Below are 15,906 nucleotides of genomic sequence, written 5' to 3'. Positions count from 1 at the left end.
CTTCTGTAGCGTAGTGAAGAATGTGCTGTCCCAGGACCTGAATCTTGGCTGTTCCTCTTCAACAAGCCATTGTCAGGTCAGACCTGAAAGTTCCTTGCTCTGCCCCCTGAGTGTCTGGGAGGACAACTGTCACACAGATGAAGCCACAGGAGCCTCAGTCCTTGCACTGCCTGCCTTCTCTTCTCTTGGATCTCACAGCTGCTAGGCATCTGGGAACATCTGTTTAAGAGGTATGAGCGAGGGATGTGAAAGACTATAAAAATGAACAGGATTCCTCAGTTACAGCTTTCAAAGACCCTTAGTTCTCACCTGCTCCTGCCTCCCACCTCCTGATCGCCCAGTGGGAGTGTCTACAAACCGTTGCATACAGCAGACAGGCAGATTGCTACATCACAAAGGAATTAATTGATAGTCAGGTATAATGGCTCACACCTGTAATCCCAGCACTCCTTGGGCTTGGTATCAAGACCAGCCTGGGCTACACAGTGAGTTCCAGATCTGCAGAGTGAAAGCCTGTCTGGAAAACTAAACAAATAAAAGAAGACATTTTATTTATTTATTTAATATGTATACAATATTCTGTCTGTGTGTATGCCTGTAGGTCAGAAGAGGGCACCAGACCCCATTACAGATGGTTGTGAGCCACCATGTGGTTGCCGGGAATTGAACTCAGGACCTTTGGAAGAGCAGGCAATGCTCTTAACCACTGAGCCATCTCTCCAGCCCCTAAAAGAAGACATTTTTAAAAGGAAAGGAAAAGATAAAGATGGCAAGAAAGCCACAGAAAACAAATCAGTTCATTTTCAACAGGTCTGTCCTTTTATAGAGTTGATACCTTTTCTAAAACTTTTCCCCCCAATTCAAGTTCATTTCCTGGGGCCATAGAGCATAGACCCTAATAAGTGATGTGACCTTGAATAGACTCTTTCCTCTGCTCAGCATCCTCTTCCTAGCATGGTGCTGTTGTGCAGTGTTGCCAGCCAGGCTGTGCTATGCTCTGACCTGGGCGCTCACAGCGAAGGTGCATAGGTGTGAGAGGCTAAAAGCTGCTTAGTGCAGGGTTTCTCTCTCTCCTTAAACAGCCCCCTCTCCAAGGGAGCACCCTACACGGATGATGGTGGCTGGATGCCAAACGAAGTGAAATGTCTCCTTCTCGGGCTGTTGACTTTTTTCTTGTTTAGGGAAGGGGAGGATAATGACATTTAGCACTTTACAGCCTAACAGTAAAATGAGCAGATGGAAACAGATTCCAGCACTGCGGACTGAAGCTCCGCAGCCAGAGCCCCGCCCCCCTGCCCTCCCCCTTCCCCGCCCCCGCCCCAATGTTCTTGGGGCCAGAGTCACTGTCACCCTCCTCTCTCAGCTTTGCCACAACCAGCTGCTCACATCAGGCTTCACACCTGTTCTAAATCTACCCTCAACCCTACCCCCACCCCCTGACAACTACCCCCACTAACACCCCCAGCTACCACACTTCTCTGCCTCTGCTGAGGAGGAAGGGGAGTGCTTGCTGTATTTAGAGAGTGCTGCTTGTCACTTTCCTTGCAGAAAGTCTGGTTTCGGGAGCATTCACAGACTATCCACAAAGATTAAGGTGGATACTTCTGGGCCCTGACCCAAGACCCCCTTCTCAGGCTCATCTTATTTTAATGCTGGGTCCCCAGCCTGTGGTGCTGTTTTGAGGGAACCTTTAGGTGGGAGACAGGGCCTGGAGTCCTTTGAGAGTTATTCCCATTTGGTCGGTGTCTGCCTATCTGCCAAAGGAAGATGCTGACACCGTGTGCTCCCACAGACTGAGCCACCCCATTTTGCCTTCCCCTACTCTGAAGAACTAAACTTTGAAAACAAAACAAACAAACAAAAAGCTGTAGGGCTGGATAGATGACTCAGTGGTTAAGAGCACTGCCTGCTCTTCCAAAGGTCCTGAGTTCAATTCCCAGAAACCACATGGTGGCCCAAAACCATCTGTAATAAGATCTGGTGCCCTCTTCTGACCTGCAGGCATACATGCAGACAGAACACTGTATACATAATAAATAAATTAAAAAAATTTGTGAACCAAAAGAAGGTGGCAGAGGGTGATAGGAGGGGACGTTTGCAGGGCACCTAGGGGATACTCAAGCTGGCTCTGCAGGATTTACTAACGTATGCCCTGTTTAAATTGTCTCTGACAGGCATTTGATCACAAAAATGAGAAAAATAGCAAATATACTTCCCCAAACATCAAATTCCAGCACTTTAACATTGGACTTCCTAGCTCCTAGAATGCAAGGCACACATCTCTGACTTTTTTTTTTCTTTAGAAATTTCCCAGCTGGAGAGACGACTAGCAGCTAAGGTTACTTACTGATCTTTCAAAGGGCATGAATTTGGTTCCCAGTACCCACATCGGGCAACTTAGAACTGCCTCTAACTTCACATCCAAGGGGATCTGATGCCTTTGACCCTTATGGTCAAAGACCTTTGCACAGACACACATGTGCATAGTCAAAAATAAAATACACTTTAAAAAATAAATTTTAAGAGCCGGACAGTGTGGTGGCGCACGCCTTTAATCCCAGCACTTGGGAGGCAGAGGCAGGCAGATATCTGAGTTCGAGGCCAGCCTGGTCTACAGAGTGAGTTCCAGGACAGCCAGGGATACACAGAAAAACTCTGTCTTGAGAAAGAAAAGAAAAAAATCTTTAAAAAGCACAATTAGAAATTACCCAGTCTCAAGTATCTTGTGATACTAGCACACACGGACTTAGAAAGCCAGAGAGCACAGATATTTGGTCGAATGCTATTCTAGACATTTCTGTGAGATTGTTTTTGGATGAGACTAGTATTTACCCCCGAGAGCTCTGAGTAAAGTGGATCACTGTCCCTAATGTGTGTAGCCTTGTTCACTCAGTAACAAGGACTAACTTCCCTTCAGCAAGAAGACCCTTTGGGGGCTGGAGAGATGGCTCGGAGCTAAAGAGCACTGATTGCTGTTCCAGAGGTCCTGAGTTCAATTCCCAGCAACCACATAGTGACTCACAACCATCTATAATGAGATCTGGTGCCTTCTTCTGGGCACCATAATAATAATAATAATAATAATAATAAATAAGTAACTTTTTTAAGGCCTTTGGACTACAACTACAACAGCAGCTATTCTAGCTGGCTCAACTCACAGATTTTTTGAGCTTACAGGCTTCTATAATTATTGGAGCCAACTGTACTCATTGCACATGCGTGCACACACATACAGACACACACATGCACGCACGCATGCCCTATAATTCCTGTCTCTCTGGGGAACCCTCATGCGGGTGCCTATACAAATGCTCTCTCTTCTCAGGAAGGACCCACTCTCTCAGTCCTCCCACAGTGCTGTCCTTACACTCCTCTATACATCAAGATCTTATTAAATTTCCTAAGTGCAAATAGGAAGGAAGGGGTGCTGCCGTGTTTATTGCATACCAGATGTGTGAGACACTGTAGCACTCGCCTCGTGTTCATTCATTCTTTTATTCACCAATTAATTCAGCAAAGTTTTATCAAAATTCATAATGTGCCAGGCAATGATCTAGTCCAGGCAGTGGGTAAACTATGGGTGAATTTGGTCTACCACCAGGTTTTTTTTTTTTTAAATATTTATTGAAACACAGCCATGTTTATTTATTTACATTCTCCTCTGGTTACTTTTCCTAGATAATGACCTAATTGAGTAGCTATGAAAAAGACCATATGGCCTGCAAAGCCTGAAGTACCTAGTGTACTGTTTAACTCTTGAAGAAGAAAGTTTGGTGCCCCCGGGATAGGCATTAGTATATCATTGCATTCTAAGGTGACGGAGGTGGGGAAGGATGAAACCCAAGTGAGCCCCACATTAGAAAAGCCTTTACTGTGTTAAATAGTGATGAGTATTAGAGAGGAGACTGAAGCAAAGGTATGAAGCATGCAGGGGATGCCGTGAGTAGGGGTGCACTGCAGAGGGGAAGAGGGTTTCCTGGCTGAGAATGGGTGAAGGTCTGAGGAAGTGGAGGAGTGAGTCCTGAGGGCAGGGCATGGAGCTGTCAGGAAAACAACAGGTGCAGAGCCATACTGGAGTATTAGCTATAAGTACGATTCCATTTAACACCGGGTACAGGTGCCCTTCAACAACTTCCCATATACAATCACATTTAATAACAAGTCATTGCCTAATTACACAAATAATAATACACAAGACCCACCTGAGTATCTTTCTGCTACCTACTCTCACAAGACTTCCAGTTTAAAGTTTTGTCTGTTGCTCAGATGTCACGTCTGAGAACACTACAAGGTACTGTGCCCTCCTCTTGAAAGACACTCTTCCATGAAGCCCATAGCTCCTGTAGCTAGGGAGTCCTTTGTGAACTTCATCCTGCATGTTCTACCCACACTTAGAGTCCCTCTTGGTTTGTGGTCATAGGCTCTGGATGCAGGGATGTCTTGCGTCAGAGGAGTTTGTCATCTGAGGGGTAGACAAGCTGTCTCTTCCTCTATTTATTGATATATTAAGCCACAAACCAAGCAAAACTGTGGTTCTTCAAAATGCCGAGGATACGGGAAAGGGCAAGATTAGGCACCTTCAAGAGGATGTAAGTGTGGCCAGGAAAAGCCACTGGGGCATGAAGTGTCCCAGGGTAGTGGGACAGCAAGGCAGCTGTCCATTTCTTTCCCTTTCTTTTCGATAACCAGAAAAAGAAATGGGCATTTCTAATTTGTGGGGCTAAACTAGGAATGTGACTATAAACCAAAGCATCCAATAAATTGATTGATAGAAATATCTCCCAAGAATCTGCTAGCATGACAGGGTCAGACACTGGGTCTCTGCCACCCTGGACTCTGTGACTGTCCAGCCAGGCCCCCACTCTAGACCGCAGAAGCTCCTGTGTAGTGTACAGATCACTACAGCATACTGGTCTGCTTCCCAAGGGGGTCGTGAGTTTTAATTAGTTCCTGTGGTTAAGTGCTCTGGAGATGTGGGGGTATATAAACACTATAGGTCATTAGGCCTCTTCATACCACTGTGTTCTGGAGCCTGGGAACTGCTAATTGAGAAATAATTAACACCTCAGGGTATAAAGGGCACTGCCTAGATTCCCCAGATCGGAGGGGCTATAACTATGTGTGTGGGCAGAGGGAGAATAAAAGGTCACTGTGGACACATGGATCCCAAGAAATTCCGAGCATGACTTCCCTCCCAGTAGGAGGAATATTGCTCCAGCAAAACCTGAGAGACACCAGTGCCCGAGGAAAACCCCTCCCATAGAGCTGGGCCACGGGGACTCAGCATGGCTTTTAGAGACAGAAGAACTCAGGACCACCAGCTCAGCCTGGTCCTCTCAGCAGGTTGGTGGACACTATGGTCATGTGCTCTCATGGGTTCAAGCCAAGCCATGTCTTCCTCAATGGAAGGGTATGAGGGACCATATATCTACTATCCCCCACCAGGTAGTTCAGTATCTTTCTTGCAGGCCAGCGCATCTAACGCAGTCGTTCTAGGGGAGACTTTAAGATATCAATGCCTGCCCAGGCGGTGGTGGCGCACGCCTTTAATCCCAGCACTTGGGAGGCAGAGGCAGGCGGATCTCTGTGAGTTCGAGACCAGCCTGGTCTACAAGAGTTAGTTCCAGGACAGGCTCCAAAACCACATAGAAACCCTGCCTCAAAAAACAAAACAAAACAAAAAACAACAAAAAAAAAGATATCAATGCCTGGGCTTGTCCCACTTCAGTAACCATGTACATGGGGATTCCTGCACTGCTCTGGCCAGGGTGTTAAGTCACTGGAGCCTGCATGCCTGGGAGGAATAAAGACATTCTTAAAGAGACACTGTGCCCCTCCTTGTGGCTATGGAAACAATGTGCCACAAGAAATGGGAATTCCTCTGGAAATCTCACACTAAGGGGAAGGTAACGACTAAAGTCTGAGCCAATGTAGTGGTTTTGAAAGAAAATGGCCCCCAAAGGGAGAGGCACTATTAGGAGGTGTGGCCTTGTTGGAGGAAGTGCATCACTGTGGGGGCGGGCTTTGAGGTCTCTTTTTCTCAAGCTTCACTCAGTGATAGTCGACTTCCTGTTGCCTCTTAGTCAAGATGTAGGACTCTCAGCTCTAGCACCACGTCTGCCCGCACACTGCCATGCTCCCTCTCCCCCCCCCCCCCCCCGTGATGATAATGGACTGAACTTCTGAAACCATAGCAAGTCACCTCAGTTAAATGGTTCATTTATAAGAGTTGTTGTGGTCATGGTGTCTCTCACAGCAATAAAAACCCTAAGACAGTCACCCAGAAAGAAACTGATCTCCCAGAAGAGGACTGCAATTTGTCAGGCCACCTTTCAGGACAGTCTAGAAATAGTGACAGCGATGGCTTTGAGACAGTCTAGTGGTCCTGACTGGGTGTCTCTTCTCTGCCAGTTAAAGAGTTAAAAGGCAGGGGCAGTCTGAAGCACCACAGGTGGCAGCAGAGAAAGCTCAGACACCTCAGACAGAATCAGCAGCTGGAGAAAGGCATTCCCTGGGAGCGAGGAAACACACACACACACACACACACACACACACACACACACACAGCAGACACAGAGAAAAAGACCCTTTGCAAAGCAGAGGGGACACTCAGCCGGAAAATCCAGTCTTCCCTCTAGGGCTGGGGGTGTTAATGCCTCTGAAGGGTCTTGTGCTATTTAGGATTAGTCAGTCTGAAGAAAGCAAGGGTGGTTGATTGGCCCAGAACTGTGGTGTGGCTTGTCCAGCCAGTCCGTCACCACGGGGCCTGCTGGTGGGAAACAGAAGCCTACAAAGCTTTTCTTTGCTTTAAGCTGATGGGTTTTTGTCTCAGATCAGGAGGGTGAGAAAAAAGTTGGCCATCTTGGAAATTCACCACCTTTATTACCTAGCCATGGCTTCTCTCCCTGTCTATCTGTCCACCAGGGAGTCGGTTTAACTCCTAGTCTCAGCTTGTTGAGGACAGGTGGCCAAATCTGGCTCACGGGGTTTTCGGGACCTAGGTTCTGACCCTTAACAATTCTGGCACATCAGGAGCCCTGAGAAACAAAGATGCAGTCCCAGCGCTGGCCTATCCCTCTTGTATGACGTCATCACATTCCGCTTCATGCCTCTGACTGTACTGGCTCCCCTGCCTGGCAGACACTTTCATCTCTAAGGTAAGCTGAAAGGTAATTTCCTCAGTAAGCTTCCCTTCCCTGTGCTCCAGTGAGGCAGGCATTGTCATTGAAGCTCCAGGGGCACTGAGAGCTGTCTGGACCATTATGGGAGTCATCAGTGTCTTGCGGTGGGCCCAGTACACTTGAGGCCGTCCATAAAGTGTCGTTGTTGAACGAGGGAACTGAAATAAACACAGCTGCTGCTCAGGACATTTTCATTGTGTTCTGTGTCTGCAACATTCTCCCCAGACAGCTACAAGGCTCTGGACCCTCCCCTCCTTCAGCTCTTTGTTGACTGCTGCCTTCGTGCTGAGGCTTCCTATGGGCGATCTGTTTACATCAGGACCATCCAGCTCCCCGCTCTGTGCTTTTTAAGCTAACTTGTCTTCGGAACATTTAAAATACCCTAGAGCTAGCTAACAACTTAGTTTCTATGAGTTTTTTTTGTTAATTTTGATTTAAAAAATAATTTTATCAAAATCCTGTTTTGCCTTAGTTTCTGAGTTCTTTATGCCCTGCTTCCCTGCAGCACTTTCTAGTTTGTTTGTCAACATGAGAGAGCTAGAGCCTTCTGGGAAGAGGGGACCTCAGTTGAGAAAACACCCCCATCAGGTTTGCCTGTAGACAAGTCCGTGGGGAGACGTCTTAGAGAATGATTGACATAGGAGGGCCCAGCCCTTTGTGGCTGGTACCACCACTGCACAGGCTGTCCGGCATTGTCTAAGAAGGCAGGCGGAACAAGCCATGAGGAACAAGCCAGTAAGCAGTATTCCTCCATGGTGTTTGCTTCAGCTCTTGTCTCCAGGTATCTGTCTTGAGTTCCTGCCTTGACCTCCATCCCCCATGGTGGACTGTAATCTGTAGGCTAAAACAAACCCTTTCCTCCCCAAGTTGCCTGTGCTTGTGGTCTTTCTCACAGCAGCAGAAAGCCAACCGAGACAGGTACCCACTAAAGTTTCGCTGTGCTGGCTTACAGGTTGTCTCTTCCAGAACAAGCTAGGCACTGTTTTCTTCATTCTGTTCTTCACTACACCTCCAGCAGGGGCTTGTACGATGTAGCTATTCAGAAAATACTTTGTGAGGGCTAGGGAGGCGGCTCTCCAGGTAAAGAGCTTGCCATGCAAAAGTGCGCCTCCATGAAGAGGAGAGCTCAGGGCCTCCGGGCCTCCATCTATAAGATGGAAGAAAGACACCTCTGTCAGCCTTGGACCTCCACATACGAGCTCATACTTGTACACACGCAAACAAGCAAACATTCGCTTATGCCACACAACACACTTGTGTAAATATGTATATATTATGTATGGGGGAAAAGACTCATTTTTACTTATGCATATATGTATGTACACATATGATATGAGTGGGTATCCTCAGAGGGCGGTCATGAATTTCCCCGGAGCTGGAGTTACAGTAATTGTGAGCTACCCGAAGTGAATGTTGAGAACCCAACTCTTTCTCCCTGAAGAGCAGCAATCGGTCTTAACCAGCACAGTAAATGGAAGTTTTAATTCGCACCTTCAAGACTCAGGGAGGCTCCTCTTTGAGAAGCCCACGCCCATGTTCTCCAGTTTCTGAGCTATTCTCTCAAGCCTGGTGCTTAAGTCTATATTAAAATGTCTTTGTTAAACCCCATTTCTGCCTCATAAAAAGTTTTAAAAGACTTCCCTGGACATTGTAATAATTTGTCCAATTGGTTTACGATCCTAAGCTCATTTAAATTTAAGCTTTTTTAATCATGGGGTAAAGCTGAAACGTAGCTTCCTGTGTGCAGCCAAAGTCAAGGTTACTTAGCAGCACACCGTTATCCTAAGAGTCAACAGGTCCTGGCAGTGGGTGGTAAAAATAGACTCAAATCCTTAACAGTAGGATTTGATCATAGAGTCGCACCTTGCTAATGCCTAGAGGGCACTTCCGGAACTGTGATCATCGTGCAGCGACCCAGGCCAATCTACGATCTTGGCGGGAGAGCGAGGCTCTTTGGCTTAGTTTCCGGAAATTCTTTCGCGTCCTTCTCCAGTAGGGTGGAGCCAGAGCTTCCCACCCCCTCCCGAGAGTGTGGCTTTCCGATTGGCGAGAAGCGTGGGGGTGGGACTCAGAGCGAGCCGGCGCAGGCGCACTGGCTTCGCGTGGCGGACGAGCGGGCGGTGCAGGTAGAGTGCTGCTGGGGAGCATGGCTGGTTTGAGGGGACGCAGGGAGGGCCCAAGCGAATCTAGGGACGGTTTCTGGGCGCACACACCCAGGATGTGGTGTCTGCTTTCCCGCCTGCGTCCTGTCCTGGAGTTTGGTAGAGTCACAACCACGGACAGTTGGATAGAGGAGTCCTTGGTCCCTGCACCCCCGCCCAGCTGTATTTGAGGGCAGCACTTCCGCCCTGGTCAGCCTCGCGTGGCCCTTGAGAGTCAGAGTTCCTAGAGCAGCCTCGGGGATGACCTAGTGGTTCGGACGCCTTAGTGTTTTGATTCAAGAGAGAGGAAGGTGGGTAGGGTCACCTCTCATGAAGGGCGAACCAGTTTAGAGCCGGGTTCTGAAATGCCAGTGTCAGTGGTGGCAACTTGGTGGGAATTGGAGACGAGTTTCTGCCTTTCAGAATGCCCTGTGCCCTTTGCTGTCGCCTTACACAGATAAGACTCCCCCATCTCAGAGCCTCTGAATTGGGCATCATAATAGCCAAACCTTTATGGCACTTCCTGTGTACCTGGCACTTGGAAGCGCTCTGTGTATAGCTTTCCTGACTGTTGAGTCGTGTCGTGTGTCCCTGGAACAGGGAGAGGATAGGGACATCTCACAGGTGGGATCTGCGTGCACTCCCTAGGCAGCAGACAACTCTCCCGACTGCTGCCTGCGTTTTGAAAAGTTGGAAGCGGGCTGTTTTAACAGGCCGAATGAAAGATGGTTGTAGCTGGGACGGAGGTGCAGGCTGGTCAGGTGGAGAGCTTTGGTAATAAGGAGCGAATAGATGAGGGCAGGTTTCTGATTTGGCTGGAGGGTGCTTCTGGTGCCTTGCAGGGTGATACTCAGATCTACAGGGGCACCGTTGTTGAGAGACTCTGGGTCATCAAGTTCTAAATAGCTGTGTGCTGTGTTCTCCAAGGAAGAGGAGGGTATACAGGTCTAAAGTTCAGCAGATTGCACAATGAGTAAAGATGCAAATTGACTGGGAATGTGCAGTGAGAAGGGCATTTAAAACAAGAATGACTTTTTTGTTTGAGCCAGAGTTTCATTATATATCCTCGGGTGGCCTGGAACGCTGATGTGCAAACTTGGCTGGCCTTGAACTTGTGGTAATCCCACCTCTGGTTCCCCAGTCCTGGTATTACTGGATGTGCCACAGTGCCTGGCAATACTGACATAAAAGCGGAGGTTGGGAATAAAGACAAGGAATGGCAAAGCTGCCCTCAGCTGTTGGCTGTGGGATTACAGTGGGTTTGTTCCAGGTTCTGTTGTAGAAGATTATTTTAAGGTGTGTTGCTTTTCTTTATGCTGCATTTGTTTAACTCTGTGAGGCTGTGATTCTTTGCCTGTCTAAAACACCTGATGGTCTAATAAAGAGCTGAATGGCCAATAAGGCAGGAGCAAGGATAGGCGGGGCTGGCAGACAGGGCGGATAAGTAGGAAAAATCTGGGAAGCGTAGAGGAGCAAGAGAACAAGGATTGGAGGACAGCAGGGGCCAGTCACCCAGGTAAACAACCCGTCACGGAGTAAGAGTGAAAGTAAGATATACACAAGTAAGAAAAGGAAAAAGCCCAGAGGCAAAAGGTAGACAGGTTAAGAAAAGCTGGCTAGAAACAAGCCAAGCTAAGAGCAGGCACTCATAATTAAGAATAACCCTCCGTGTGTGATTTATCTGGGAGCTGGGTGGCGTCCTCCCCCCCAAAAGCCAAAGGAGTTAAAAAAAAAGGAACATTTTGGCATTCCAACATGGGGATAGAGTAAAAGAATATATAACTACAGGTTCTTCCCCAGTTTCCTAAAATAGTAGCAATAGTAAACATCCACCGAGCACATAAACTGTTGGAAGAATAAAAATTCCCCCCATCTTTACAAAGTGCCCACAGTGAACATACAAAGGAAATCTGGTGGTTATACCATGTCATGATGAACTTTAGTACACATGAGTAGAGACAGATGTGCGAGGCTGCATACAGGAAGTTCTAGTGGGAAGTTGGCCGAGAAACCAGGCTGCCTTCTCCACAGCCTGTGCATGTACCGCTGGATGCTGTCTCCACGGTAGATTGTTACATCTTCATAATCAGAATAATAGGAATTTCTTTTATTGTTCTTCAATAAAAGTCCTTTCTACATAGCCCTGACTGTCCTCGAACTCACTCTGTAAACCAGGCTGGCCTCTGTCTTCGCCTCCCGAGGTTTGAGATTGAAGGTGTGTGCCTAAACCTGGCTGAACTTTGTTTGAAGAGAAGTGGTGCTTTGGTCTGCTGGGCTATTGGAAATGGAAGGACCCACGGCCCCCGAGATGAGCTTCTGTCTCAGGCGTTAGTTGGAGCCCATGCTGAGAACCCAGTTAACAGTCATCCACACGACTCGTTTTTCTCCAGGTACCAGCGTGTCATGGAAGGGCTGCTGAAAAGATGCAGAGCACTGTCTGCCTTGGCTCTCTGCAGCCGCCACCTCTCCAGGTACGTTACCCACAGATGCTACCATTGTGCACCGGGGAGGCGGCAGCGCTTGGTTTTATCCCGCATGTTCCAGCCTCAGAACCTCCGGGAAGACCAGGTGCTTCCTCTGGAGGGCAGAGCTAGCGATCTGACCTGTAAGAGCCAGCGGCTGATGCTGCAAGTGGGCCTGATCCTCCCAGCAAGCCCCGGCTGTTACCACCTCATGCCCTACACGGTTCGTGCCATGGAGAAGCTCGTCAGGGTAATAGACCAGGAGATGCAGGCCATTGGGGGGCAGAAGATCAACATGCCGAGCCTCAGCCCCGCTGAGCTGTGGCGAGCCACGAGCCGCTGGGACCTGATGGGCAGGGAGCTGCTGAGACTGAGAGACAGGCATGGCAAAGAGTACTGCTTGGGACCAACTCATGAGGAAGCGGTTACAGCCCTGGTCGCTTCCCAGAAGAAACTGTCCTACAAGCAGCTTCCCTTACTGTTGTACCAGGTTACCAGGAAGTTTCGGGATGAGCCGAGGCCCCGTTTTGGTCTTCTCCGTGGCCGGGAGTTCTATATGAAGGACATGTACTCCTTTGACTCCTCCTCTGAGGCCGCCCAGGAGACCTATGGCTTGGTGTGCGATGCTTATTGCAGACTGTTTGATAGGCTGGGGTTACAATGGACGAAAGCCAGGGCAGCTGTGGGCAGCATTGGGGGCACATTGTCCCACGAATTCCAGCTGCCAGTGGACATTGGAGAGGACCGGCTTGTGGTCTGTCCCAGCTGCCACTTCTCAGCCAACACAGAGATATTAGACTTGTCGCAAAAAGTCTGCCCTGACTGCCAGGGTCCACTGACAGAAACCAAAGGCATTGAGGTGGGGCACACATTCTACCTCGGTACCAAGTACTCCTCCATTTTCAGTGCCCAGTTTACCAATGCCCACGGGGACCCTTCGCTGGCAGAGATGGGGTGCTATGGCTTGGGGGTCACTCGGATCTTGGCTGCTGCCATCGAAGTCCTCTCTACAGAAGACTGCATCCGCTGGCCCGGTCTCCTGGCTCCGTACCAAGTCTGCCTCATCCCCCCTAAGAAGGGCAGTAAGGAGGCAGCAGCCACCGAGATGGTGGAGCGCTTACATGATGACATCATTGAAGCGGTGGCACAGCTCCGAGGGGAGGTCCTGCTGGATGACAGGACCCACCTGACTATCGGAAATCGACTGAAAGACGCCAACAAGCTTGGCTACCCCTATGTGGTCATTGCTGGCAAGAGGGCCCTGGAGGACCCCGCCCACTTTGAGGTTTGGTGCCAGAACACTGGTGAGGTGGTCTTTCTCACCAAAGAGGGAGTCCTGGAACTGCTGGCTGGTGTTTGTGTTGTCTAAGTGTCTAACCACACTTTCTGTCCCTGGGCTTGGTGTCCACTGTACGACTGTAGTTCCTTCCACTTCTCTGGCTTCTCGTGGAAGGGAGGCCATGCTAGGGAACCCTGCACTCATTCCTTAGGATGGTTCGTATTTAATCACTGACTGATCCCCTGGACTGGCCATCTACCATGTGCCATTCATTTTGCACGTAGACACTTCCATTACACAGGTGCAAAGGAGACCTACGTCACTCCCTTGAAAAGCTGATTTCTGGGTGTAAGACCAGAATGACTGGAAGCTGGGGACCACGCTTCCCCAACCTCATCCCACAGTCTGACACATGCCTTGCACTTCATTCAATCCACAAAGCAGGGCCTTTCTCCTCTGAGGAACCAAGAGCTCCAGAGAGTCAGGCACTTGCTGCTAACTCACTGGTAATTTGACTTGCCTGCTCCCTGCTGGGGCCTGGGGTTCCCATTTGAGCACGGGAGATGGAGTTAGGTCTGTAAGGACCACAGAGCTCTCACTGAGTGACTCCACTAGACATGTGGATCTGGTCCTTATGAAGCTTAGATTGTCCTAACTGCCTGATGGCCCCACACTAGCTCCAGAGACTTGACATTACTGAGTTCACTTCAGCACTGAGATCATGTTCTGCTGATTGAATAAAGTCAGGCTTTGGGATGAGCTTTTTTTGTGTGTTAATTTGAAACAAAAATAGCATGTTGGGGGCTGGAGAGATGGCTCAGAGGTTAAGAGCACTGGCTGCTCTTCCAGAGGTCTTAAGTTCAATTCCCAGCAACCACCAGGTGACTCACAGCCATCTGTAATGAGATCTGATGCCCTCTTCTGGTATGCAGACATACATGGAAGCAGAATGTTGTACACATAATAAATTAAAAAATAGCATCTGTTTCAGCAGTACATACAATAGCATGCCCCCCGCACTTGCTGGGGTGGGGAGGGTGGCAGGGGGTTGGGAAAATGTGCTTTAAACTGTTTCTCCCAGACTTCAGGAGCAATAGGACCCATCCTCCCACCACCATGACCTTGTCCTGGGTTCTGAGTTGAATTCCAGAGTCATAACAGGAGAGACTGGTTGAGAGCTGGCTAGATTCTGTGGGAAAATGGGAGTAGGGGCAGCATTTCACAGCAGGGCCACCTCCACTCACTGCTCCAGCATCCAGCTGAGGAACACAGCCGGGCTTTCCATCCCAGCGTCCCCATGATCTCCACGTGTGCAGCTCACTAGTCCATGGAATTGTGCCATATTCAAGGAGGGTCTTCCCCACCTTGGCTAACACTCTGGAAAGGCTCTCCCAGACACATACAGAGGTGAGCCTCACAAATCTAGGTGATTCTAAATCCAACCAACTTGCCAAGGAAGGTAGATTACAGAAAGGTGTCTGGGCTCCAAAGCAGGTCCTGGGAGCTATTAGGGCTTGGCAGATAGATTGCCCTGGGGAACTTGACAATGTGCTTGAGGGTGGAGTTATTGCAGGACAGCAGCAGCTGGACAGAGATGGGAAAAAAGAAAGTAAGCCAAGCATCCGCAATCCCCTTAGTGCTTCTGGCCAGCCGTCAAGTGGACAGCCACCTCCGGCCACATGCTGTTACGTCCAAGCGCATGGGTCCATGTGAATGAACTGAACCCAATAGTCTCTCTTTGGGTTGTCTCTCTGGGGTATTTTGATCAAGTGACATGAGATGTAATCTTGCCTTTATAATACTCAGGGTTCTGAGAGCAAGCATAGGTCCGGTTGCCTGGCAGAGGCTCTTAGTTTACTGCACAATGGGGTCCCTTACAGAGCTTCTGGTTCCAGTGGGGCCATGGCTTAGGACTCTGGTTGCAGTTAGACTCATCAAGAGCTCCTGGAGTGAGATCGTCTGCCTCTGAACCCGTGTTGTTATCAGTTATTTCTTTGATTTCAGTGGGGCATCAGGCTGATGCCAGCCTCTGGTTTTGGGTTTTGTTTGTTGTTTTTTTTTAATACTTTTTTTTTTTTTGTGTGTGTGTGTGTGTATGAGTGCTCTGTCTTCACGCACACCAGAAGAGGGAATCAAATCCCATTACAGATGGCTATGAGCCACCATGTGGTTGCTGGGAATTGAATTCAGGACCTCTGGAAGAACAGCTAGTGCCCTTAACTGCTGAACCATTTCTTCAGCCCCCCAGCCCTCTACTTTTGATGGTTTTGTTTGCTGAGGACCTGCCTTGAGCCTCTACTGTGAGCATCTTCATGTGCTGCTTCTAGACCTTAAGATCTTTACAGATGAGGAGCCTGGGGCTCCGTTTAATCAGCTATCATAAGGATGCGTGGGTACTGAGGATCACACCTGGGATCAAGATGCCAGCCCCAAACTGTGCCTTTCTTACCACATTATTTGACTTCTGCCCAAAAAGTGGTTCTAATAAGCAAACCTGAATCTGTGCTATCTCATTAACCTTGTGAGAAATTAAAATTCATGCACACGGGCTGAGATGCAGCGCAGTTGGCAGAGTACTTGCTATCAGGCATGGAGTCCTGGGATTGATCCCCAGCACTGCATAAACCAGGCATTGTGGTGCATGTCTGTCATCCCAGCACATGGAGACAGAAGAATCAGAAGTTCAAGGTCATCCTTGACTTCATAGCAGGCAGCCTGGGACCCTTGCCCCAAACAAATGAAAAAAATGACACAAGTGCTTTAATTTATTCATTTTGGTGCAGGGAGTTGGACCAAGGGGCTTGCACACGAGCCAGACAAGCAGTTTACCACTGAGCTGCGGT

General features: G+C 48.8%; 1 protein-coding gene across 2 annotated transcripts; it reads left to right on the top strand.

Moving 5' to 3' along the window:
- The first annotated feature begins 9,254 nt into the window (after positions 1–9,254).
- Positions 9,255–15,177, top strand: Pars2 (prolyl-tRNA synthetase 2, mitochondrial). Of its 2 annotated transcripts, none has more exons than XM_041651743.1 (2): positions 9,255–9,307; positions 11,713–15,177. In XM_041651743.1, the coding sequence occupies exon 2, from the start codon at positions 11,726–11,728 to the stop codon at positions 13,151–13,153; it is 1,428 nt and encodes a 475-aa protein (XP_041507677.1). In that variant the 5' UTR covers positions 9,255–9,307; positions 11,713–11,725; the 3' UTR covers positions 13,154–15,177. The 2 variants fall into 2 exon arrangements, with proteins under 2 accessions (XP_041507677.1, XP_041507678.1); XM_041651744.1 differs by lacking the exon at positions 9,255–9,307 and adding an exon at positions 9,617–9,633.
- The last annotated feature ends 729 nt before the right edge of the window (positions 15,178–15,906 follow it).

The sequence above is a fragment of the Microtus oregoni genome, unplaced genomic scaffold (assembly GCF_018167655.1).
Source record: "Microtus oregoni isolate MIOR12 unplaced genomic scaffold, Mior012 000005F_ref0000423, whole genome shotgun sequence".
Taxonomy (NCBI): Eukaryota; Metazoa; Chordata; class Mammalia; order Rodentia; family Cricetidae; genus Microtus; species Microtus oregoni.
The sequence above is the reverse complement of the archived record's forward strand: the minus strand, read 5'-3'. Positions and strand labels throughout refer to the sequence as shown.

Coding starts and splice junctions, on each gene's coding strand:
- Pars2 (XM_041651743.1), top strand. CDS start 11,726: ATGGAAGGGCTGCTGAAAAGATGCAGAGCACTGTCTGCCTTGGCTCTC.